The sequence below is a fragment of the Haliotis asinina genome, chromosome 2 (assembly GCF_037392515.1).
Source record: "Haliotis asinina isolate JCU_RB_2024 chromosome 2, JCU_Hal_asi_v2, whole genome shotgun sequence".
NCBI lineage: Eukaryota > Metazoa > Mollusca > Gastropoda > Lepetellida > Haliotidae > Haliotis > Haliotis asinina.
Genome location: NC_090281.1, coordinates 16946810 through 16973380, shown reverse-complemented (window position 1 = coordinate 16973380; position 26571 = coordinate 16946810). Strand labels below are relative to the sequence as shown.

General features: G+C 38.5%; 2 protein-coding genes across 7 annotated transcripts in view; one reads left to right on the top strand and one right to left on the bottom strand.

Annotated features, from left to right (window-relative positions):
* The window catches only part of LOC137273317 (uncharacterized), a 105751-nt gene that overhangs the window by 17175 nt on the left and 62005 nt on the right, over nucleotides 1-26571 (bottom strand). For all 6 annotated transcript variants that reach the window (XM_067805896.1, XM_067805893.1, XM_067805894.1 and 3 more), the window contains 4 exons: nucleotides 6732-6911; nucleotides 5987-6124; nucleotides 5486-5552; nucleotides 216-307 (listed from right to left, as the gene is read on the bottom strand). In XM_067805896.1, coding sequence (XP_067661997.1) covers nucleotides 216-307; nucleotides 5486-5552; nucleotides 5987-6124; nucleotides 6732-6911 — 477 coding nt within the window. The remainder of the gene's footprint in view (nucleotides 1-215; nucleotides 308-5485; nucleotides 5553-5986; nucleotides 6125-6731; nucleotides 6912-26571) is intronic.
* On the top strand, nucleotides 11999-25304 carry LOC137273320 (uncharacterized). Its single transcript, XM_067805900.1, has 3 exons — nucleotides 11999-12415; nucleotides 22619-24252; nucleotides 24686-25304. Exons 1-3 carry the CDS (start codon nucleotides 12228-12230, stop codon nucleotides 25294-25296), a joined length of 2433 nt encoding a protein of 810 aa, XP_067662001.1. The 5' UTR covers nucleotides 11999-12227; the 3' UTR covers nucleotides 25297-25304.

Genomic DNA, 26571 nt, shown 5'->3' with positions numbered 1-26571 from the left:
CAGGGACTGTCAGACTACATCGCAGGGAGGGCAAGGCAGTAGGGGTTCAGGGACTGTCAGGGAGGGCAAGGCAGTAGGGGTTCAGGGACTGTCAGGGAGGGCAAGGCAGTAGGGGTTCAGGGACTGTCAGGGAGGGCGAGGCAGTAGGGGTTCAGGGACTGTCAGGGAGGGCATGGCAGTAGGGGTTCAGGGACTGTCAGGGAGTAGCTGCTTACCTCGATATCCATGTCCATCATGACTCCCTGACTGATGTTCACCTTACACACCTTCGACATCATCTGTTCCCCATAACACAGCCAGATCTCTCCTGTAACAAGAATCCACACACTTACCAATCATTATACTACCTAGTTGCTTGTGTTTACTGAGGTTCAAACTTAAAAAAATATGTACAATCAAGAATTATGACATTTCTTATGGATGTACAGTTTCTTCTATTCTGTGACATTTTGACCCCTACCCTAATGTCATTGTCAAGCAGCAATACAGCATCATAATTTACGTCAAAATGTCACCTTTTACAGGATAAAAGATGTTTATATCCTGTGAAGGTCCTGGGCTAGAATAGGCCTTCAACAAACCATGTTTAACATAAAAGGCGACTATGCTTGTCGTAAGAAGCGACTAACAGGATCAGGTGGTCAGGCTTGCTGACCTGGTTGACACATGTCATCGGTTCCCAGATGCATAGATCGATGCTCATGTTGTTGATCACTGGATTGTTTCAATTATTTACAGACCGCCACCATGAATCTCGACGCAGCTGGAATATTGCTGAGTGCGGCGTAAAACTAAACTCACTCACTCACTCACTCAACTTCTAAAATGACCACCAAAGAAGTCATGTATGGAGTGTAAATCTGTGTATTGCACACCATCAACACAAAAGTACACTGAACTTACTTTGCACGCGTACATTAGCAATCTTTAACACATATTGCTTCTCTAACAACTTATCTAAAGAATATTTAACAGAGTATTTAATGGACGGTACTATTTTTGCAGATTTATAAATATTTACACATTTAACAAGTGCATGCTTAAATCCACAAGTCTATCAAGAGAATTTAACATATTTCAATAACTGCATGAACTGCTATGTGATGCTACAGAACGGATGCTGACAAGGAGAGATATCAGGAATCACAATGATGCAACAGTTATGTATCAGATAACACCAGTCTGTCAGCTTCTTGTTGGGTTTGGATTCTGTTTCAGTTCATGGAGATTTCTTGGTTAGGGAACTAAATAGCACGAAATAAACTACAATTAATTTCTATAGTTTAGTCCCGTAGAACCAGACATTTATTTGTTTTATGTCTAAAAACTCAACATTTATGATGATCCATCTAATGCATTGTAACAATTTGTGTTTGTGTATGCATGCATGAGTGTGTATGTGTGTGCATATATCGTTTGTGTATGCGTGTGTATTTCCAACATGCATCCTTCACTCAGAAACAGTGAACAGACCCCAAGCACACCAGTCACTATCTGATCTCATCAATATGAAGCACCTGAAGGCTAACAACAAGTAACATCTATTACAACACACCTGAGGATCAAACCCTGACCTCAGCTCTAATTTATCCAGTACACCACCAAGACAGCCAACTGTGCCAGGCAGAGAGGAAGGGTGTTCATCTGTCAAAGACCTTGTTTACACCACAGCTATCACTACACTAGACTGACTTTTGACCTTATCTCCGGTATATCCAGCAGTGAGCTAACACCTCCTAGTCCGCCTATATCACACGCCTAGACTCTCCTTCTGTCATTTCCTCCACTGGGCTAATTGATAAACCTCTTCCTCAGATTTGGTTAATAATATAAACAAGGAGGGAGTATTTATAGAATGGACAAATATAATGATGCAGGATATTTTCGTTCCTGTATCTGTAAGAATCAATTTATACCAAAAAAAATCTCAAACCTTCACAAATACATTGGTCATTCTAAAAGGTGTGTTTATTAACATATATATATATATAGAGAGAGAGAGAGAGATATATGCATGCATGCATTCATTCATTCATACATACATACATACATACATACATACATACATACATACATACATACATACATACATACATACATACATACATACATACATACATACATACATACATACATACATACATACATACATACATACATACATACATACATACATACACACATACATACACACATACATACATACATAATGAATAACATACGTGACACATTATTTGTAATTATTATTTAGCAGGAACTAAGATTCGTAGGTAAAATTGCATTCCTGTTAGACCCTAATAAAAATGAAGTAATTCTGTACAAATAAAAGCAGCAATGTACAACATTAACAATTAATGCATGGTCCAGTTAGACTATCCACAAATCAATGGAAATCAGATAACAAAAGCAGACGTTTCATTTAAGTAAATATCTAAAGATCTACATTTGATATGAAGACAAAGTGAGATGGGAGATTCAGATATGAGAGAAAACATGAAAAAACATGACTTGCTTTATGCATTCTGTTAGCATTGCAGCAGGGCTGGCTGGAAAATATGACAATATGGTTCAGGGACTATGAGAATAACTATTACAAATCTAGACTTGCTTCATTTAGGTCTATAGCATTATGTTCAGGGCTGTGCAGAAGGAGGCTGACTAATGCTTAGTAAATGCTAGTAAATATAATTTTGTAAGTAACAAACTAACACATATAAATTGAAAAGGAGCCCTAAAGAGACAAGGTTCAGAACTTGAGGAAATCTAGACTTGCTTCATTTAAGGCTTCAGCATTGCAGAGAGGGCTTGGCAGGCGGGAAAATAATGTGGTTCACACTAGGTTCAGGGACTATGACACAGGCTACAGAATATCTGGACTTGCTTAATTTAAGGCTTTTGCATTGAGTGACTTAATGTAGGTCTTTCCTCAGTTACAACTGGGCAGAAAAAGGTTCAAGAAATTGGTTGAGGGACTGTGAGACAGGCTAGTTCCCTCCAAACTTGTTGATCCTAAACAGCCTGTGTAACACCCTAAACCTTTCAGTCACCCAAGTCATTCAGTGCTTCTAATTGTTGATCCCCATTCTGCCTTGCATGGACACCTTCTAAATTCAGCAACACTGTATTAATTGCCTGTAATTATCACAGTGTGAGGTCTGGGAATATGGATTATGTCTGACACCCCCTCATTTGGTTAATGTGGCTATTAGTTCATTATCACGGCTATCAATAGCAATCATAGGCTGATGAAAGACAAAACAACAACAGACACCAGTACAACAGAGGCGAAATAAACTATTGATGTAGTTGCACTGATGCAATGTATGATGATGATGAGCTGTGTGTGCGATGCTGTTGGTGTGGATGTGTGCCTGTTGGAAATATCAGGAGGCGACTTCTAAATACTGACATAAGGAGTGAGGGAGGGGGGAAGGGATGGACACTAGGAAGGTTTTCACACATTATACCCAGGTGGGGGTCATTTGATTGAACTGCTCGTCAACAACATGGTCACATGATGGATGCACGGCCTGCAGGCATGACAGCAACATTCATTTGAAAACATTTTCTTCCGTGTTTGTGTTTTCAGGTGTTCCAAGATCAATGTAAACACAATATGTCTCTTGACTTTGGGGGATTTAAGAGCTAAATTAGATCCTACTGGGAAGTAGTAGCATAGGAACTATTTTTCTTAACAACCACGGCCTTGATTTTCAAATTTCTCTCAGTGCTAAGCTTGTCATAAGTACAATAGATTTACATTAACTGATGACTATCATAGCACTAAGAGAGTTTTTAAAATTTAGGCCCTGGTGTCTGTAACATATATAAATTGGGACTACACTTTCTCAGTAATGTACAGATTCTAGTATTCTTTGGTTGAGTCACTTCTGGGATTCAAACCCAAACTCTTAGATTAATGCACCTTATTGCTAGCCACTAAAGATTTCACATACTGTTACATTTGTCCACTTTCTAAAATACCATTGTGTATTAACTCCACTAAGCAATCCAGATCATGATTCCAACACCTTGACATAGAAGTACAACAACATTGGCGCCAAGGTCTTGTATGGATTAAGTATCACTGGAGAAAACATGGAAGGAAGACACATCAAACAGACCCTGCGTTCTGAGAACACTGGACCCTGACCACCCCTTTCATCTGCCCAGTCGCAACAAACAGACATGTTTAGTCTGTCAGTAACTCCTGCTAGATCATCTTCTAATCTGGCTCTGTCTTTCTCCAGAGAGTTCCACTGTTACGATGTCATGTCTCTCAAGACAATGTCAGCTACATTCTCACCGCTGTCTGCCCAGAGAGAACTGACCCTTTCATCTCGGACATTGGTCAGTGTTTCTAAATGTCTTAAAGAAACATCCTGTCTGGCAAGTATCTAAACAGGTGCTCCCCACTCACAGATGGATTTCAGCATGCTTGGTGATGCTCTTCTTGTCTTACTGAACAACCACAGGCAGTGTCTGGTCATGGATATCCTATTTATTATCATTCTTGTTGCAGCAGTGTAAGCAAACATCATGATTTTACTCATCATATCATAAAATATATGGTGAATCTTTTTAATGGCATTGACTCATAAAAGGCTGAAGTAACATTATCCAGTTATTTTTTTATAATAGGCAAAGTGTTTGTATGTGAAAACAATTTTTCATGATGCATACACAAATTATGCATGCTCTTGTAAGTAAAAGGAAAGCCACTTTAAGAAAAAAGTTTGCGTAACTTGTTCCAGAAACATTTTATAGTTTATATATTTACGATACTCTTAACAAATTATCCACAACTTATTTACTTTATTTCAAGTGAAAGAAATCACATTTTTATTAACTGAATCAGAATTGGTTTTGCCATTAGAATGGGAGGGTGAGTGAGTGAGTGAAGGAGCAGGCATAAGCTCCAAAACATGATGTTATTCACAATAAAGAAGTTCACATTCATAAGTCATGGATAAGTCATAAGTTAATACACACATTAACTGTGAAAGTAAAGGCATGTGATGATGTCTCACGTTCAAATCTGCCTCCCTATCGCCTGCTGAATCCAGGGACTCCACACAAAGCTTTTTACAATGAATATACATGTAATTATTAGTGCACTGACCATACCACCATGCAGAGATGTCAGGAGATTTGCCAAATGTCTTTAATCTGTGAAGCTGCCATGTTCATGAGGAGCACATTAAGACAAGCAAGATGCTGAGACTGGTCCAGCTGTCCAGGGAGATGGGCTTAACTACATGTGGTCAGTGCCATCATATGGACACTATCTTGCCTCCATCAGGGGCGGTAATGGCCAACTTGAAGGGGATCTGATTCCTGATAATTGTTGATAAATTCTTGGACAAATAGACCCCGAACAATCGCCTACATCAATAAAGAGTCAGATTCTCTGTTATTTGAATTCCAGCATGTGGGGTTTGTTGGGGAATACCAATGAAGGAAATTATTAATTTTATCAACTTACCGTTGTCACTCTCAGCACAACACTCAAAACTGAGGTAGTTTCCTGATTCGGACTCGATGGAAAGAAACTGGAAAATATAAAAAAAACAAACTATTATGATAATCTACACCAGGTCGGTACAAGAGACGTGTATGTGCAATGACTTGATACTTGGAACATTTGTGAATTGATCGGCAATCTGAATGCCATACACCCATATCATACTATGGCAGCAATGAGGCTGTTTCCAAGAATGTTGGGGCATTAGTAGGATTAGATAATCTATTCACTTGTGATATCTCAAACAATATTTGAATCCCAAAATTAAATGTATTAAAAATGTGTTTGTCTTTTTCATGATATTGCTGGCATACAATAGCTTCTCACTCACTCACTCACTCACTCACTCACTCACTCACTCACTCACTCACTCACTCACTCACTCACTCACTCACTCACTCACTCACTCACTCACTCACTCACTCACTCACTCACTCACTGAATGACAGGAGACATACTTACCAACTGCTCACGCTCAGCGAAGGCCAGTTTCTGAATCTCCTTACGTTTGTACTTTTCTTTCAGAGCATTCAGGTAACATGTCTGCTTTGTCATAATGTTCTGCCGACTTGTGAACGGCTTCATGTCCTCAAATGCAACCTGAAGCAAAGCAATTACCATACAGATGGATGACTTTGTTGATTGAGAATGAATTCACAGATAATCCTGACACATTGGGTTATTTCTTCAAATAAATTTTTTCTATTGTCTAACCTGACTGCAGCCAAAAATAACACCATTGCTAACACTGTAAGCAACAACAGAAAACAGTGCTTCATTTTTGCTTGTTTCATTGTGTAACACCATATGACAGCCATATGGCAAATCTGGACTAATGGTCAATGGCATGAGCATCAGTCTACACAACTGGGTTACAGTGACATGTGTCAGCTGGTCTGAATGCCTGATCCCATTAGTCATGTCTTACTTAGTCATGGGTATCTGTGGGTATTTTTAACCCACTTCTTCTCGTGTCAGAAAACAGTGACATAGTTCGGTTCAGTATTCGTCATCATCCATTTCGGAAGTATATGTCTCTTAGTATATGTGGTCTATTTTATACTGACAAAAACAAACATAATTTTGATTGCTTAGCTAATAGAATATACAAGTATTACTTGCAAAATAGTTCTTATTAAAAACTTACATCTGTCACAATAAATATATGATGAGTGATATCGAGATTTAGAAGGTCATTTGTTACTACCTTGATTAGGCCATCAGTGTCATACGTGATCTTGGCGCAGGCCTTGAGATGACGCATGACACTGATAGTGTCAGACTTTAGCAGGATCTCCTTCTTGTGCATCTTCAGAATGGCCAGCGAGAAGCGAAACAAAACTTTCGGCCCTTCCAGAAGAAAGCAGTCCCATATCCTCAGCAGTGTCTGAAACAGCAAAATGCAAAGTTATCCCATATCTGCAGCAGTGTCTGAAACAGCAAAACTGACAAATTCTGGTGAAGAAAAATACCACCTTGTTCAAATACTTCACATCCACTTATTGTTAAGAAAAAAATCAGTTTCCTGTAATGAGGTCATATTCAGTGTTTGCAATACAATAGTTTGTGTCTAAATATGGTGATCTGTTATTCCAAAGAACTACCTGACTTTCTGGAACCTTTTCAGATGAGCGTTATTACTTAGCACTACGAATGTTCAGCTTCAAGACACAAAGATGCATGGAAGACAATACATGCTAACTCAATGATCTCATGGTGGATCCTGATACCAGCTGGCCATCAGGGCCTGCTTCTACCTGCAGACTTTAAAATGTACAGGCCCTGAATGAAATCTACAGGCCTATCTTGTTACAGTCCAACCAACAGAGACAAAGTAGACTATATTGTACACAGTTTCACACTGTTTCTACAAAATCAAGAGAAGCCTACAGTACATAGATGACTTTTCATTTGTCAGAGTGGTGTAGACATTCCAAAGCGCTGAAGTACCAGGAAGTGAAATTGTAGGCTTTTATTGTAACATGATGGATCATGGACGATTCCACGATGATGGATCGTGGCTGATAATAAAGAAAAAAAAGAGGAAACATTCCAGTTGACAGTAATTGACAGATAATTTATTGTAGGCCACAATGGTCTGCACATATTTTAAACTGCCAGCCCGATGCAATAACAACCAGCACTGGCCCTCCGGGTCAGTGGTTATTTTGAATTAGTGTCTGTAGTCCGTCTCACAGTCCCTGAGCCACATTATTTTGGCTAATGCCAAGCCTTCTCTGCAGTGCTAAAGCCTTAAATGTAGCAAGTCTAGATTTCTTCAGGTCCTGAATCTCTGGTCTCCCTGGGGTGCCTTTTCAATAATGGGTTTGTTTGTTACTAACAAAATTCTATCTATTCAGAGACTAAGCATTAGTCTACATTGTCTGCTTAAATCGACTCCTGTCTTTCATTGAAAAATGCTCCAGATTTCACTAAGATGAAACATATCTCACCAAATCAAAATATTATAAGCTAATAAACTAGTCTCTGAAATGAACATTGTTACAGAATGGTTCCAAAATTTCAATCATATAACAAAATGAAAAGGACACCAGATACTTTTTTTCATTTTCAGAAACTATGGAAATCTGGACTTGCCACATATTCTAGACTTGCATGGGCTTTCTTCGATATATTTATTTCAAGGCCTTTATGACAGACTACCAGGGCTTGAAATGGTTAAAAGTATTGATTTTACTGGTTCTTCATGGTGGTCATGAAAATGCATCATCGAAAATGTTCATAAAACAGAAACAATAAATTTCTACTTTCAATTTGGAAAAAGTGCAAAAAAAGATTTATGACATATTAGGCCAACAAAAACAAGAAGCAATGTTCTTTTATTTTTCCATAGAAATATCCCATCTGCTGTACCCAAGTGAAGTGATGCTCTCTCACAAGTCCAGCTGACCTTGCCTCTCTCACTCTCACTAAATGAAAAAAAAATAGTTTGTGTCTAAATATGGTGATCTGTTATTCCAACGAACTACCTGACTTTCTGGAACCTTTTCAGATTTGCATTACTACTTAGCACTACAAAGGTTCAGCTTCAAGACACAAAGATGCATGGAAGACAATACATGCTAACTCAATGATCTCATGGTGGATCTATCTCAATGGTTTACAATTCAAATAGGCCACAATCAATACTGCAACACCATCATATCTGAGGAATTCAACAATCAAAGAATTTCATCCCATCTTAGCTATTTTTATGGGCCTAGGGGTATGTTATATGTTATCAGAAAAATTTCCAGAATGCTGGCTGTTATTCCAGCGCCATATCTAATTATCATATCTCATCTGTATTATAATTGCAGTATCACCATATGGAATAAATCTTATATTGCCCTTGGCGTGTACATTGTTCATATGACACATGCTATAGTTAGTTGAACAACGCGACCAACAACAATCAGTGGCAACTTTTACAGAAATGATAACATTTTAAAAAGAAAAATTAAATCCACACAAGTTTCATGTAAGATACAATCCATATTATCTATATAATTTCAAACATATATAGTTTGTATACATTAACTAGTATTGAAGATGTAATAAGTAATTTGAAAAGTATACAGATTTTTCAGTCTATGTTTGATGTATTGAAACTGTGATTAAAACTGTAGTATTTACAAAGTAGCTAGATATAAAGCAAAATACAGTTACGGACTCCCTTAATGGCAAAACAGGTCACTTTTAACTTCCCTTAACTTAATCTTACTTTTATGTTTTTTAAAGAAAATAATGATTTCAACATGAATATATTTCAACAACACAGGTGCAGTTGTTTGTATGAGATGCCAACAATAAATACACTGTGTCAGTATTATGCTCTAAGCTTTAAATGGCATGCTAAAGAGTAAAGATAAATTTTGGGCCACAAATCTTGTGATGCATTATAACAATATGATATTTAATATTCTGTTTATCAGAATAGATACAACCATGTGCCTAACTACCACAGCACACAGAAGTAAGTTAATTATGACATCTGTCAAAATCTTGTGTCAAAAAATGAAATTAATTTCACATTGCTTAAACTTAAGAAAAAAAAATTAAAATTGCATTTTCATTTAAATAAAACATATTGCATACAAAAACATTTACTAAAGTTAATGCATGATATAAAACTTTAAAACCGAATCAGAACAAAATATTCTGTTTTACCAAATATGTTGAATTTGATATCTAATACACAGCAGACCGAAAGTTTCAGGTTAGTATACAGTGTGAAATTGACAAAAATATACAGTGAAATCGAAGAGACCATTTGTGGGTATGAACCTCCGGAAATAACAAAGTGAATTTCAGCTTGGCTTTCAAAGTCTGTTTTCTCTAACATGTGTAGGATATTGAGTTTAATATTCTTTTTAAAAAGGAAATTCATAAGGCAGAGGGGAACATGCCCAACATATGTTGAGCACTAAACACACGTGTCACCCATGCAGACACTGGATATCTAAAACTGTACTGCTCTGTTTCAAATATATGTTTATCATTAATTCCCTTTTAACAATGATAAACCAGAGGTAAAATATTTCTTCTCAACCTTATTGTTAGCATGAATAGCTTAGACTTCTAAAATACCACATCACGTGGAAATAACTTGATGGACTTTATTTCAAGTCAGGATTTATTGACATGAAATGTGGACAAACAAAGCCGTGTTGTTGTAAAAATAAAAACAATTAATATGATAAGGTTAACTTGATGTCTACATCTTGACAACGAGGCTCAAATTTTCGATGTAAATGTTAAAATTTATTGTATATAGATGAATTGCATAGTTTGGTAAAAACCCTCGTTTGTGTGGGTCCTGATGTACAAGAGCACATTATAGGAAGTCAAAGAGCTGGAGGCTCAAATATTCACTTGGGTTTTAAGGCAATATAATGTTGGCATGGCAAAACTTTTTAAATCAGTTTTTATTGAGTCAACCCATCACTAATTCCTGTCATCATGCTTGAGTAACAAGATAAGCTTTAACTACACCAGAGGGGACATACACAGTTGGTCATTACATTACACAGAGGACAAGGGGTGGGGGAAACACACTGTAGGGGATTTAGGGGTAGGGCTGTATCAGTGGTGGTGATGGTATACGGGTGGTGGAAACAAGGGAGTATGATTGTCAGGTGTTGCAGTGTAGGAGTGAGTGAGATGGTAGAGTGAAGTGGGTGAGGTGGTATGGTGACATGGGTGAGGTGCTACAGTGAAGTGAGTGAGATGGTACAGTTAAGTGGGTGAGGTGGAATGGTGAAGTGGGTGAGGACATATTGTGAAGTGGGATAAAGTGAAGTGAATGTGATGGGTACATTGAAGTGGGAAAGGCAGGGTAAAGTGAGGTGTGATGTGACAGAAGTATGTGAGGGTTGGAAAGGTTATAGGCGTGAGACATGGAGTAGTGGAAGGTCAAGTATTGAAGGATAGTGTGAGGTAGGGTAGTGTTAGATTGAGATAGTGGAGGGTGGTGTGAGGTTGTGATAGTCAAGGGTAGTGTTAGGTTGTGATAGTTGATGGTAAGAATAAGTTGTGATAGTGGATGGTAGTCTTAGATTGAGACAGTGGAGGGTAACATTAGGTTGTGATAGTGGAGGGTAGTGTTAGGTAGGGATAGTGGATGGTAGTGTTAGGTAGGGATAGTGGAGGTAGTATGAAGTGGGGTAGTGAAAGGTAGTGTGAAGTCAGTAGTGGAGGTGATGTGAAGTGGGGCTAGTAGAGGGTAGTGTCAGGTGAACTCAGCAAAGGTCTAAAAGTAGGGCATAAAGTCAGGTGGGGCAAAGGGGCGGAAAGGGTGAAGGAAATCGTAGCTGATGTTAGATGAGTGGTGGGTAGATAAGCTCAGTGTTAGCACTGTATCAAGGGTAGATGGGTAGATTTAGTCTTCAACAATATAATCTCTAAGATAGTTGCAACAGAATCAAAAATAAAAAAGAGCCATTGTGTGAGTACTATATACGACCCCAGATTTCCACTAACATGAGATAGCCCTTACTCAGTGCCCTATAAGAATATACAGATTGAGCCAGTCCATAGTGTTACAGGGGTGCCAGGCAGAATCTCAGCACATGTTACCCTCAATACAAAGACAACATGATACAATGATAAGAGAAGAATTAATAACGGCAAATCTTTTGTGATCATTGCAGGGGAGGCAATATAACCTTCACGATAATACACACATATAATACTCCAGTGAAACAACTTAATATTTGCTGTGACTCAACATGCCATCAAAGGCTTTGGATAAAGCACATGTCAAATCTAGGAGATTAGAAGAAAACAGCAAGACTGAATGTGACATTGAGTTTACCGGTACCATGTGTGAGAGGACCAGACCATATGGCTTGTATAAACACTCACACAAATACAGAAGAGGCTGTAGGGAGGATTCATCCCACCTCACAGGGAAAGTGAACCAGCCTCACAAAACAATTGGTATAAAAGTGTGAGAGAGACCGTCCTATAATCACTGCTAGTAGGACAACTGGAGTGTGGGTTGCTTGACAGAGAAGGAGGACCTCCCTATGGGCGGCTGTGAGACCATCCCGGCATCATTCAAGTGGCCAATTACGCTCTCCTACAGGCTATGGAGAAATGCATTAGGTTCCAGCTTCTCTTACTCATACAGACCAGCTAAACAATTTTGTTTCCATATCTGTAGTATTTTTTTGTTCTGACACTTGTGTTCTTTGTGGAGATGCAGGCCATTAGGATCTGGCCATTGGTGTTGGTGCTTGGGGTGGTGAGACTAGGGCGCGGGGAGGGGGTGGAGACAGACCCAGCCCCCCTGGCCTCACCCCCTACCCCTAGGACTGGATTATATTCAGTGCTTCTGAAGTTACAACGCCAAGTCTCAGACATGGAACAGGTGCATGAGAAAGACAGGTGAGTTTACACTTATCAATTCCTTAAGTGACAGGTGTATGTGTACATGCTTTGATAGATATGGATGTTAGATATGTCATTGATTAACAATAGATAAATTTCATCAACTTATCTTTTCCTCAGTGCTTGACTCGACATTCAGAAAGAGACAGTGTTTTTTAACACATGGTAAGACACACCTGTTCAATGTGTGACCATCAAACATTATCACTGTTTTATCAGAAATCCTTATCCTGTTATCAGCTTTCTCCTCACTGACATAGTATTAAAATGATATAAAAGATTCTAAAGCATTTTTTTCTTCACATTTTTTTCCTTAAAGAGACCATGTACCCTAAAAAGAATGTATAAACTGAAGACATGGTTCCTGGTCTTTGGTTTTAACAATTAACCAATTCAAAATGCTGTATAATCTTAGGTAATTCTGATGATTGTGATAAGCAATCATGACATTCCTTCATCAGAGACACTATACTGATGTTGATATCATGGTCTGTGCTTTCATGGATAACAACTTTTGTCTGGGTAATAAAACAGTTTTCATAAAAAGGATTCATCTATTCAATCATAATTCTTGCCCTAACTACTATAAAGGATAACAATACCCTTCAAACCCTACAATTTTTCTGCAATATCCAGCTTTTGATGTGAGAACAGGTATAGCCATTAATAAAAAACAGTCACCATTAGCGTAACAGAGTGAATAAGTGAATCTCTTGGAACCCTTTGAAATATGATGCATTTCAACCAATAATTTTCACAAGTAGAAAGAAAAGATTGTAAAATGATATACGGAGACAATAGGCTGTCTCAGATGGAGACGTCTTAGAGTTTAATCTTTGATTTATGTCATTTTAAAGAGAATCGTCCAGAGGAGGTGAGAATAGAAATATATGATACTCCCTTTGTACCAGCTTTGTCAGAACAACATTGTGAGACACTATTATTATGCTTGATAAGGGCTCATAATAAGGAAATACAGGCCCTACTTCGGGTGTTGAACAATCACTTGCAACTCTATCAACTGTGAGTGCACTCAAACACATATTCAGGGTTTACAAAGATAACACTGTGTCCCCAAACATGGATACATGTTTTTTGAGTTGAATTGTAACTGACATTCATTGTAACAGTTTATTGTGGCAGCATGATGATGTTTTATTAAATGCATTATCAGGGCTAGAGTAAACAGTCTCTGGGCCAGTGCCTAGCTCAGGTATAAAACACTAGAAGAGGCAAGAGTTGACCTTATTATTGTAAAATGAAGTAAATTAAGAGAGACCCATTCAGTTGTGTAGTATACAATTCTCTTTGTGCTGTTAGAAAACACGCAAGTGTTAAAAAAAGCCTAGTGTTGTCAATGTGTCAAGCATTAATTAAACAAATACAACAGACAAATTATTAGGACACAGATTTTAAAAAGAATTTAACAAATATAAAACAGCTAACTAGTGAGAGTAAGTGAGTAAGTGAGTGAAAATAATTGAGGAAATAGGAAACAGATAACTAGTTAGTGAGCGAGTGAGTGAGTGAGTGAGTGAGGGAAATGTTGTAATAATATATCTGGTGCTGTGTTCAGTACTCACTCACTCACTCACTCACGAAACATCACTTTCTATCCCATGTTTACTCAATTTGCCCCTCCCTCCCCCATTCACGCACCCAGATTGATATCTGAGCAAGTTCACCCTGGTAACTATAACATAACATTCATGACAGAATACATTACAGCTTTCCAAAACCAGTCCTGGTTTATAATTGGAACCCTCAGGGTCGGGGCTAAATGGAGCTATTCCTTTATATCGATTTAAGTAGATTCTTTCCTGCACAACGATGGATGATTTCCATTGATGGCCTGACACACAGGTCAAAATGGAGGATCAGCACAATAGGTCAAAGTCACTTCAGGTTTTCCTTTTGGGAGTCAGGTTTTAAAATTAATACCTTAACAACTGTCTTTGGGCAATTAGGTGGCGGGGAGGTGGCAATAGATGAATCAGGTTTCCAACGATGAATGACCCAGTGAGTTACCTCCCCTTGTAATTGGGCCGGTGAAAGAGGTAGGCCTTCTTTATTATGTTACAGTCAAAGTTACAAATCACTGGCTGTGAAATATTGATGAATATTATGTGTTAAGGTTGAAAGGTCAAAAGTAATAACAGTGTGATAATTGCATATGACATCCATGTCAGCTTTCTTACAGGTTGTATCTCTTGGTTATGTGGACAAAGTGTCCAGTTTCAGATTAGAAGTCTGGGGTTCAAATCCAATAGAGTGGTTTTATTTCATTCCTGTTTATTAGAAGCAAAATGACATGATACTCCATTATTTATTGAGAAATGTAAGATGTAGTATCATTCATTGTATAAGAGCCTTCTGTGCATATTTGGAGTTTTGTGGAAGGAACAATTTTATCAATTGTTTTGTAAACAGTGAGCTCATGTTCAATAAATGTTAAATCCAATCATCAGCATCCAAGCTCATTAGTTTGAGGTCATCATACAACAATTACATAAATTGATGCTCATGATATCAACCACTGGTTTGTCTGGATCTGATCTGATAATATACAGATCACAGTCATACAACTGGGATACTGTTGAGTGCAGTGTTAGTCAACAAGTAAACTTTAAGAAACCAGTCTGTCAAAAGTTGTCCAAGTTGTCAGACTGGGCTGGCAGCCCTCTTGTCAACATGAGGAAGCCAAAACCTGACAACAAATTTGTCAAAACTTGGTCCCGTTTGTGAAATCCTTTTTTTTGCTTACTTTGAAATAGTCTTCAAGTAGTAACCAAAGTTTAAAACCTATGTTGAATGTTAATGAAATAGGCATCAAAGATAAATTGAAGGAAAATATATTATTTGTTCAAATTCTAAACAAATGCAGATTTTGCCAAAAGAATTCAGTAATTCAGACTGTATTATGCTGTAGCAAGCGCATAATCATCAGCTTCTACAAACAATCTGTTTGTGTAAGTGAGTGAGTGAGTTTAATTTTATGCTGTACTCAACAGCATGCCCAAATGGGAACCAATGACGTGTCTATGAAGTCAGCAAGCATGACCACCTGATACCATTAGTCGCCGCTTACAAGAAGTATGGGTTTCAAAAGACCAGTATTTTAACCCTGACCTTCCTTGGTCTCTGTTTGTGGATAGGTGCGTAGGTGGGTAAGTGGGTAAGTGGATGGGTGTATATTTGGTTGGTTGGAAGGAAAAGTATTGTACCTTCCTTATAACTTCTACAGAGGTCTGATGGCAATCATCGACATTCTCTATAGTGTGGTCTAACTTTACAAGAGAGTTGGTGTTTTGTTGGTATTTTCTGGACTGAAGATTGTTTCTACAGAATTGTACACAGCAAAGTACAAGGGTTGTATGTCATAAAGCACATAAGACTTTTATCAACATATTAACATTTCCTTGTCACTTCATTCATTTCAGTAGATCTAATTTCTTGTGGATTTTTTTCATTTCACTTTCTACTGAAACAAGACTAGCTGCTTTTAGCAATAATCCAGCTATATCGCAATGGAGATACCAGAAATGGGCTTCACACATTGTGCTCATGTGAAGAATCGAACCCGGCTCGTCAGCATGATCATGATAAGTGAATACTTTAATCACTAGGCTACTCCACCACCCCAGTGGTATGTGGGTAAGTAAGTAGATATGTAGGTGTATAGGTATGTGGGTGTGTAGGTAGGTAGGTGTGTAGGTAGGTAGGTAAGTGTGTAGGTGTGTAGGTGTGTAGGTAGGTGTGTAGGTAAGTGTGTAGGTAGGTGTGTAGGTGTGTAGGTGTGTAGGTGTGTAGGTAGGTGTGTAGGTGTGTAGGTAGGTAGGTAGGTGTGTAGGTAGGTAGGTGTGTAGGTGTGTAGGTAGGTAGGTATAGGTAGGTAGGTAGGTAGGTAGGTAGGTAGGTAGGTAGGTAGGTATAGGTAGGTAGGTAGGTAGGTAGGTAGGTAGGTAGGTAGGTAGGTAGGTAGGTAGGTAGGTAGGTAGGTAGGTAGGTAGGTAGGTAGGTAGGTAGGTAGGTAGGTAGGTATATTTTTCAGCAGTTTTCATCTAAATCACATTTGTTCTGCTCTGTACATCCCCTTGGCAGACCCATGTACTCAAGCTTCCCCTGCTGTCTACCCACACAGCATGTACATGTCCCGTTAGGCAGGAGACTCACACCCTGGACAAACACAAGCCCAGAAACATTCGGTAACATCAAATGACTGGGAACGCACTACTGTGGCCTACGTTGTCTGATTCCACTGCCTGCTTGCCAGGATAACATGAAATGATAATTTGTTAAAGTTTACACAAAAGACCACCTTTCATTCTAATCCATGTACCTTTTAACCAGCAAAAGACTGTTGATAGGAGGGAAGACTTGACTTGATAAAGTAGTACTCTGCTTCCAGCAGGGTTTGATCCCCAAGCTCGGGTCACATAGTACGTGTTTGACTATTTGATCACCAAGTTTGGGCCAGGTGGGAGGTGTGTTTCACAATGTTTGATCACCTACTTAGGGATTTTGTGAGGTGTATTTGACTGTATTTGATCACCAAGTGGGGGCAGATGTGAGATGTGTGTGGCAAGGTTTGATAACCTAGATGGGGATTTTGGGAGGTGTGTTTGACTGTGTATGGTCATCTAGCTGGGGTTGGTGGGAGGTGTGTTTGACTATGTACGATCATCTAGCTGGGGCTGGTGGGAGGTGTGTTTGACTATGTATGATCATCTAGCTGGGGCTGGTGGGAAGTGTGTTTGACTATGTATGATCGTCTAGCTGGGACATGTGTGAGTCTCACAACTATTGTCTTTAAAGGTTTGATACATGCATATAAATGTTCAAATAGTTGAAGGTTGGGGTGCAGTTTGAAACTCACACAATTCTTATTGACAATTTAGATATTTGTTTTATACATAACTAAGACTGGGGTAGTCATCTCACTGAAGGTCTGCTCATGTCCCCATGATGGAAAATTTGCTAGAAGTGGCAACTATGCCAATAGAAGTCCATTAGAAATTAGAAAATCATGTCTTGGATTTCTCACACACAGAAATGTTCTCACAGGGGCATTTCCGAATCATCGATTACAAGAACAGATTATGAGAATCACACAGGCAGTTCTTATGAAATCCCTAACAAAAACTGAGAAGATTCTACAGCTGAAGTACAAAGAACAACTAGGTCCAGATGGACTTCTTGCCTCCCAGTAGTCCGGATCAAATCTCTGGAACTTCCGGGCTGAAATAACAGAGCCCTGGGTTCTGTTGTCTCAAAGAGCAAACCATTTGCGCTCAAAGAACATGTCAAGAACGCCAAGGCAGAAACTAATAACAGCCTGAATGTTTGTTTGATAAATAGATTAACACCAGTTTCATGTAAAGAAATCCAGATTACATTGAGATAATGTTTGGGACTCAGGGGAAACTAATTAAGGGATTTTCTACATCCTATATGTTGTCTGAGTTTAAAAATAAAGGAAACAAGTATGTTATAGACAGGTGTCTTCAATGGTGGGATTGTGGGATGGGAGGATTAGTGATGGGGTGATCAAAGAATGGGGTGATATCAATTCTGACTGAAACAACCTCTTTATCCAATCATGTATGTAAAAAGAAGATTACAGGCCTTTGTAATATCTTCTTTTGAACCTAACTTTGTAAGTTTCAAAACCATGATGCTAGGAACATGTTAGATTGCTGGAGTAATAGCATGCCTTGTTATAAAGTGTTCCAACAATTTATCTTTCTTAGATGTATGGGTCCTTGGCTTTGGGAGGGTTCAAAGTTGTTAAAATTAAATACTTGTACAGTGGTGCTAACACGTGCATATGTGAGTAGGTACATGTCTCTATATGTGTCTGTGTGTTTGTGTGGGTTGAATTAAACGCTAATATGAACAGTATTCCGATGGTGCCTCAGCATGAGTGTTTTGGGAGGACTATATGTCACCAAAATAATAAGATTCATATGGAGCCCAAGAAAATGCCTTGAACAGACAAAATGTAGACTTCTCAAATTATTCACGACAAGACATAATTGAATGTATTCACCAGGGTCTTAGAGACAAAGACTATGACTTTCCTAAAATGATGATTCAAATTGACATCAGTCCCAAAGGGACACAACTCCAGCTGATTATCAAAAGTGGAGTCGATGGTTTTGTCTGGTATCCCTCTGAACCTGGTCACCAGTGTTAAAGCTTTACCAATACACCAGGGTATGGATGCAATACTTCCAGTTCATCCAGCGGTCTGGCACTGTTTCCTTACAAAGAGACCAAAGCCTGTGCTGCCATCCTGTCTCCCCGTTCTGGCATTTCTGTCTCTCTCTTTGCCATTCAGTGGAAGTGTTCCGCCATTCCATCAAACTGTTCTACAAGATGGTAGTGATAAACATGACCAGCAAGGGTAAGGGCAGGGGTTAAGTGCGGCAAGAAGTCCAAGATCAGATGTTTTATGCTGGATCTGGTTGGGGAATATCGTACCAGACAATATGGATCTGATTTGAAAATAATTGGACGGGAAATATCACTACTTGTATCTAATTTTAGGAATTTTCATGTGGGTCACAGAATTTATAACACAGTCTTGGTAATAACATATTATTGATGCATCTTATCTCACTGACTATTGGTCAATCTCATCTGAAAGAAAACAGTTTAATGACTAATTATAGATATGTCTGCGTTAATCTGACAGAGCTGAACTCCAGCTCCAGCTCATCCAAAGGGGAACATTCTGTTGGAACTCCATTTTTCCATGTTCTTTAATACAAGTGGAGAAGGAGGCAATCAAAGTCAGCATTTTCTTTACACCTCTGACATGATGACATGTTTGCTATCAAATCACATATTGCTCAAAAACATTATATCTTGCCATTTCTTCTATGCCATCTTTCAAGACATTGAAGACTACAGTGATGTCACAGTTGCCATGGTGAGACTGCTAAGAAAACTGTGTATGTATTTTTCCATAGGGGTTTTACATTTATTGTATCTTGATAAAGCTGTACTTTGTTTAATTGAGCAAGGAAAACTTAATGTACATCATTCAGTCTTTTACAATCAATCAAGAAAAAGATATATCTAAGATACTTCAATATCATAAAAGCATACAGAGAAATGCCCTATGGCTACTGTCCAGGAGCACACAATAAAGTGATGTTCTTAAAGAAAGGCAAATTTCCTGTAAGAACCTAAGGGCAGAAGGAGAAGAAAAAAGAAAATCACCAATCAAAGCCAAAACCCACATGAGTTTCCATGGTAACCATGGTTTCCATCAACTAAAGATAAGTTGAGTGAGTTTAAGTTTCACACTGATGTCGAGAGTATTTCACTTATATCACATTAACATTAGGAGTTTATTTTTATAACAGGGAAATATCGTCTTCTTCTTGAACAAATATGACTGGCAGTTCCGTAACACAAGAAATACCATTGGTCTGGCCTAATATGGACTCAGACTTACAGCAATAAAACAGAGCTTGTAAAAAACAAAAACTGTCAGGCATGAAACAGGAATTTGAGGAACTTAGTTCTGCATTAGGCTGCCCATATATCAAAGAGCTCAACCGAAGGGACACAGTCACCAAATTGTTCTTTACTTTTCACAAATGTGAAAATATGAATTTCAACATTACTAAAGGGTTGATTATTCTTGCAAATGATGTTTCATGAAAATAATTACATGCATTTAATTAAAAAACAAATACATATATTTCAGTGTTATTAAGGGGTTGGTTCTTACTGCAAGCAAAGGTTTAATAAACAAATTAAAGTGAAATTTCTGTGAAAAACAACAACATAAAACCAAGTATTTGGCTATTACTACAAGTGAGGGTTAATTACAAAGTGCTATACAAAATGAACACGACGACAGTCAGACAAATATGATAAAGTCCTGGACCAATCCCAACACTCCACTATAATACATAATGGCAGTTCCTTAATACCACTTGGGGAAATATTGTCTGAGTTAATGTCCTAACATTATTATAGATTTTCTCCTCCATATACAAGAATGTTTGATTAATGATATCTTTGAGTTATCTTCGTGCAAAGATATGATCTCTTATGGTACAACAAGCAAGACATGGCACCAGTCCTCAGCGCGATATGGTAGACTGATTGCTTAACCATTCTCCAGTATGAACACGTTATCGATTATATGACTGTGGAAGAGAATTCTGATGCAGTAAATACTTGTGTAGGAGTAACATTGCTTTGATTAAGAAAATCTACAAGGATGAATGGTCTATGTATTAAATTATTTATAGCTGCAGGAATAGATTAGTGTTTCAGGCCTTCCCTTTGATGAACATCAAACAACATTCTGTATGCATACATATATATGTATTCTATACACTTTCAAGATGTTCCAGATGATTTGATCAACTTGTAGGCCAATGGAATACTGGAATGTGAATGCTGAAATGGATGGCCAGTATTTGGGCTGTATGGGGTGTAACTGATGTCTCTTATCACATTGTTGTGTCACATTCAAGTAGTGAAAATAACGATTTGTTTGAAAAAAATAAATGAGCTGCCAAGACCTTAACTGCCACTTAATAATACAGACTGAATGGATGAAGCAAGATAGAAGGATCACCCGGCACTGATATGACTGTTACAGTGTTGAGCTAATTCCTGCATAATGCTGCATGGTATTGTATGCTCAGTTGGCACTGAAGTATTTTCACATTAAATTGAGGATAGAATTAGGCTTGATTCTATTATCTTCAAATAATTAAAATATAAATGGACAGGCCATTTCTTAGCATGTGTGTCTGTCTATTCACATATGGGTAGAAATTGTAATTAAACACTGCAGCAGTTGAGTTGTGAGGGAGTGACAGTGAGTGAATGAGTGAGTGAGTGAGTGGGTGAATGTGTGCGTGCGTGGGTGCGTGTGTGAGGGAGTGAGGGAGTGAGGCAGTGAGGGAGTGAGGGAGTGAGTTGTGGATAAGGATCAGATTTAACAAAATAAACATCTGATAAAAAGCATGTAATGTAATAGATAACAACTTCTCATTTACTGCAAGAGTGTCAATTCTTACACCATTATCAAAATGGCCACTTAAACAGTAAGCTCCGATCATTGCAATTATAGCTGCATGGAGTGAGTGAGTGAGGCTAAAACAATAACTAATAACATTGGATATTGGTTTCACATACTGTACTCAAAGAACCCCATTTCTTTTGTGTTGTAAGTGAATGCTCTAACCCCATTGCCTTTAAAATATTATCAAAAAGATGACATGAAAAGCAAATATTGAAGATATAGAAGAATAACCATAACAAGAGAAACATCAATTCTGAACATGACCACGATAGTGCTTGATACCAAGACTGGTGTTTTTCAATAATGTTGCAGTTATCCCCAAATTCAGGTCCTTTGTCCTCAAAACAAAGATAGGTTCACCCAGTACAAACATCTTTGAACATGTAACTTCACAAAATTGAACAAATGGATATGAAATATCAGACCGGTTTGTGCGCTACCACCTCATGTTACACTGAAAGGGCAGCTCAAGTAATCTATAGGCTTTTGTTCGTGAAGAAACATTGTGAAACTTGCCTGAATCAGTCATGTAATTGCTTTCAGACTGTTAATCAAAGAAAAAAATTCCATTTTCATTTCACAAAATGATAACTTGAACAAGGTATCACATTTGAGTGCAAATGTGGAGGTGATGATAACACTGTTTTATCTCACCTCACCTGATCCAACAGTTTATCTTGATCTAATTAGTAACTGACATGAGGTAATATTCGTTTCACTCATGTGGGTTGACTCATGAATAACTAACATACTCTTGTATTTCAAAGATCATCTCTGTAAAGGTTTTCAGTAATGATGCTATATCAGCTATTCTGGGCTTACAACACAAATCACAAGCCATCAATTTCTTCCCCCAAAATACTCTGAAATTAGTAATAAGGGCTGAATGATATAATACCAAGACTTTGAAAACTACATTGAAATTTGTGAGGGATAATGAATATTTTAGGCAACATATTTTGTAGTGACAAATGGATATATATTTGATTAAAATATCCCCCTTATACATATTGTTCCCTGGCTAATTTTATTGAATATATTTTTAAAATAGTGAATCGGAAGGACGCAGACAATAACATGTTTTATATCTAATGTTTATTCACAACAATAAATGAATTATTCATGTTTGTGTGTGTTTACAGAACTCGTCTCCGTCGCATGGAAAGACGAACAAGACAGTACCGGGATACGATGATCAAAGCAGAGGCTGAAGTGGTTCAGCTGCGCCAACACATTGTGGAGCTTCAGGAACGCTTTGGAGCCATAGAGGAGCAGACGACAAACATCAAGCTGGACATTACACGTCTAGACTTTCAACAGCGTGAAACCAAAAATGAGATCACCTTGGTTAAAGATGCAAGACCACTGAATGATGACCACATGTTTGAAATGCAGCATAATATGTCCAAACTGATAAGTGTGAAAGATGACTTGTTTCAGAGTTATGTTTCTTTGATGGAAGATGTACAAGGCTTGCAAAAAAAGGAAAACACAAATAGTGATGCAATTTCAAAACTTCAAACTGAATATGGTAAAGTTGTTAACATATTAAAAATTCATGTAAAAAATCAGAGAAAGCATGGAGCAAATATTAACAAATTGGAACAAAATCAAACCAAAGATTCTCTTGTGTGGGACAATGAGGATCTGGATTCTGGTGATGGTTCTGGAGATATGAGCTTTGAAAGTCAGATGTCAAAACCTAATACAGGTCCTCCAGATGAAGAAGATGGCAGCGGTGTAGGAGATGGAGTGGATGTTGACACGCTCCTCCCGACCTTCAACACATCCAGTGTACATGGAGCAAATGTGGTAGAACTTGAGGACAGACTTAAAGTGCTAGAGGAGCAGGTCAAAGGAAAGCTTGATATTGCAGACCGAGAAGAACTGGAAACCAGAGTCAAGGATCTTCTGAAGAGACATGACTCATACTTTGAACAGGAGATTATAAAGCGGGACACTGATATAGAAAAAGTGGAGCAGCAGATGGTCCGTATGGGTGAGAAGATCCATGGGGTTGAGAGTCGGGTTCTGTCCATCCAGTTGGGTGACTTCATGCAGAAGCTACAGGAGTCTCTCATAAACTTCACCCAGAATGTCATCACTCTTGACCAGTGGAAGATGGCTAGTGATCAGATCATTAACTCCACCCAGTTCAACCAGCAGCAGATTTCACAGATGACCAACATGATCCTCAACAACTCTAGGGCAATTGGGCAGATGGATTGGAAGATGACTGATCAACGACTCCTTAGTGACCAGCAGTATCGTGTCCTCAGGATGCATATCATCCGACTCAACAATAGTGTACAGGACCTTCGGGAACATGTAGAGTACCTTGGTAGCATCAAGTCTGGAAGTCCCACTACGGCCCAGCAACAAGCTGGCTATACACCACCATCCGGAGACGTCATGTCCCGAGTGGAAGACCTAGCCCTACAGATTATCTACAATGAGAACAGGATCGCCAATCTAGAAAGCAAGGTACTCAATCAGACTTTGTTCCAGTGTCAGAAGTCCAACAAGGACCTGTACCAAGATGGCCGTCTGCTGACCCTGGAGAAGGAGATGTCAGCCATGACCAGTCAAGGAGTGTTGTTGAGTGAGATGATCAAAAGAGTTGACCGGGCTCTGTACAGGGTGCATAGTAACTGCAAGAACAACACAGTGTTCCTTCACAAGCTGTGGTCGAAGGCTTCAACATGGCAGCTGTACATCCCCATCATCAGCCTTGTGCAGCAGGAGGTCAACAACCTCCTCACCACTGTACCCCAAGGTGAGTGCCAGGACCAGGAACATCTGGGTTAATACATGTATTAGTCTTCAGCAACGAATGCTTGTCAAGCTTGCGGACTTCATTGACACTTGTCATTATATCCCAATTAGATTGATGCTCATGCTGTTGACCACTGAGCTGTCTGATCCAGGTTCAATTACTTACAGACTGCCACTATGTAGCTGGTGTGTAGCGGAGTGCAGTATTAAACATTAAGCTAACAAAAATATGGCATCACAAAAACACCTGACTTGGAATTGTTAAAAAGTCACCACCCTTAGTAACAAGTTATCAACAATCAGTTATGTAATACTTAAATGAAGATTGAGTTTAGAATCAGAATCAGAATAAGAATTTGGGTTCTCATTGTTGTTCAATATTAAGATATTTCAAACAAATTTGAAAGTAACAGCCACTCATTCTTTGCTTCCAGATTGTGATGGCTACTACAGGCGTGGGTTTCAGGACTCTGGGAAATACATCATCTACCCCAAGGGGGCACTGCAGTCAGTGTTCGTCTACTGCAATATGGAGGCCGATGGAGGATGGACACTGATTCAGAAACGTGTGCATGGCAAGGTAAACTTCAGCCGATCATGGGCAGAATACGCCATTGGATTCGGTTCCGCAGACGATGAATTTTGGGTTGGCAATGAATTTATTCATCTGATGACAAAGCATAATAACTACTCACTCAGGATTGAAATGACAGATGTCTTCAATGGATTCTGGTTTGTGGAATATGATGACTTTGCAATTTCCACAAAAGAGGAAAATTATAAGTTACGGGTACAAGGTTTCCATGGCAATGCGACAGATGGAATGGACTATTCTAATGGCATGGCCTTCAGTACTCAGGATAAAGACAATGACCTGAGCAGCACCCACTGCGCACTCTACTTCACATCCGGTTGGTGGTATCGCCATTGCCAGTACAGCAACCTCAATGGACGTTATGACACTGGCATCGTGTGGTTTAACAGCGACTGGCAAGACTGGATTCAGATGAAGACTTCAGTAATGAAAATTAAGCCTAGATCTTGATTAGGAAAGTAGCATAAACACTATAGATATTATCAGGGATTTTTGTAAATGAATGTTGACAGTTTGTTGTCTGAGTTTGTATGTCTCAGTGTTACGTTGTATCATTGTTGACCTCATTCATATCATGTCAGTGTAATATTTCTACATTTTTACTAATGTATTGTGGTAGTTCTTGAAGGATTCCTTGTGTGAACAGGACAATCCCTGAGATGACCATGTACAATTTGCAGCAGTGAATTTATACATATCACTTCTCAAATCTGTGCCATATTGGTGCAATAAATCAAAGCACAAGACTGTAAATTTTGTGACAGTTCAAATGGTTAATAGCATGATGTCACAACACCAAAGGACCAACCCTGTGTACGGTATGCTGTAACATCCACAGCTCTGTTGGTTGTTACAGCAGATGTCACTCTAGTGGACCAAATCTTTGCATGATGTGCTGTAACTTTGACAGCCTTGCTGTGGACCAGCTTTAGGTACCAAATGCTGTAATTTTGACAGCCTTGCTGTGGACCAGTTCTAGGTACTAAATGCTGTAACTTTGACAGCTCTGATGCGGACCAACGCTATATACATCTACAACAATGACCTCAACTCATCATCACGACACTGATCATCCTTTTGACTTGATGTCTGTATCTGTCACTACACACTCCACCTTGCATCGTCACGCTTCCTTTTCTGATCACAAAATATATGATATGCTTCGAAACAATGCAATACAGTAACTAATTTCAGAAAATAAACTTCATGATCAGTATGAATTAAAATACAGTTCTCACCAAGTCCACAGAAAGAAATTGGAATGTTAGTGTTACAAAACATATCTTGTTCAGGACTCATGACCCTTGTAATTTTCACAACATTTAATGGGCCTTCAAATAACAGTGGACACCTCATGCCAGCAATGACTACAAGTGATATGAATATTCTGAGTGTTATTCAGGTGGGGACAAATCGGATCGGTTTTCTGGGGACATTGTACGAATAGGGCATGATATTGGGTGCATTTTAATAAATAATGAAAAACAATAGTCAGCATGGTATAATGCATGTACAGTTTTAGAAGATTTCTGCAATATTGCAATAAGTGTCTGTGTTCATAATGGCATATGGTATATGTATATTATTTTTCTCCCCAAATGACCCATAATAATTCTTAAGTTCACTCAAATGTGTGCACATGAAAAAAAATACTCCAGAGAGGACACTGTAACAACTTATAGTTGTTGAAAGACAATGTACATAAATGCTTAAATGATTTGTATG

Coding starts and splice junctions, on each gene's coding strand:
- LOC137273320 (XM_067805900.1), top strand. CDS start 12,228: ATGCAGGCCATTAGGATCTGGCCATTGGTGTTGGTGCTTGGGGTGGTG. Junction 12,416..22,618: donor CAGGTGCATGAGAAAGACAG/GTGAGTTTACAC, acceptor GTGTGTTTACAG/AACTCGTCTCCGTCGCATGG. Junction 24,253..24,685: donor CCTCACCACTGTACCCCAAG/GTGAGTGCCAGG, acceptor CTTTGCTTCCAG/ATTGTGATGGCTACTACAGG.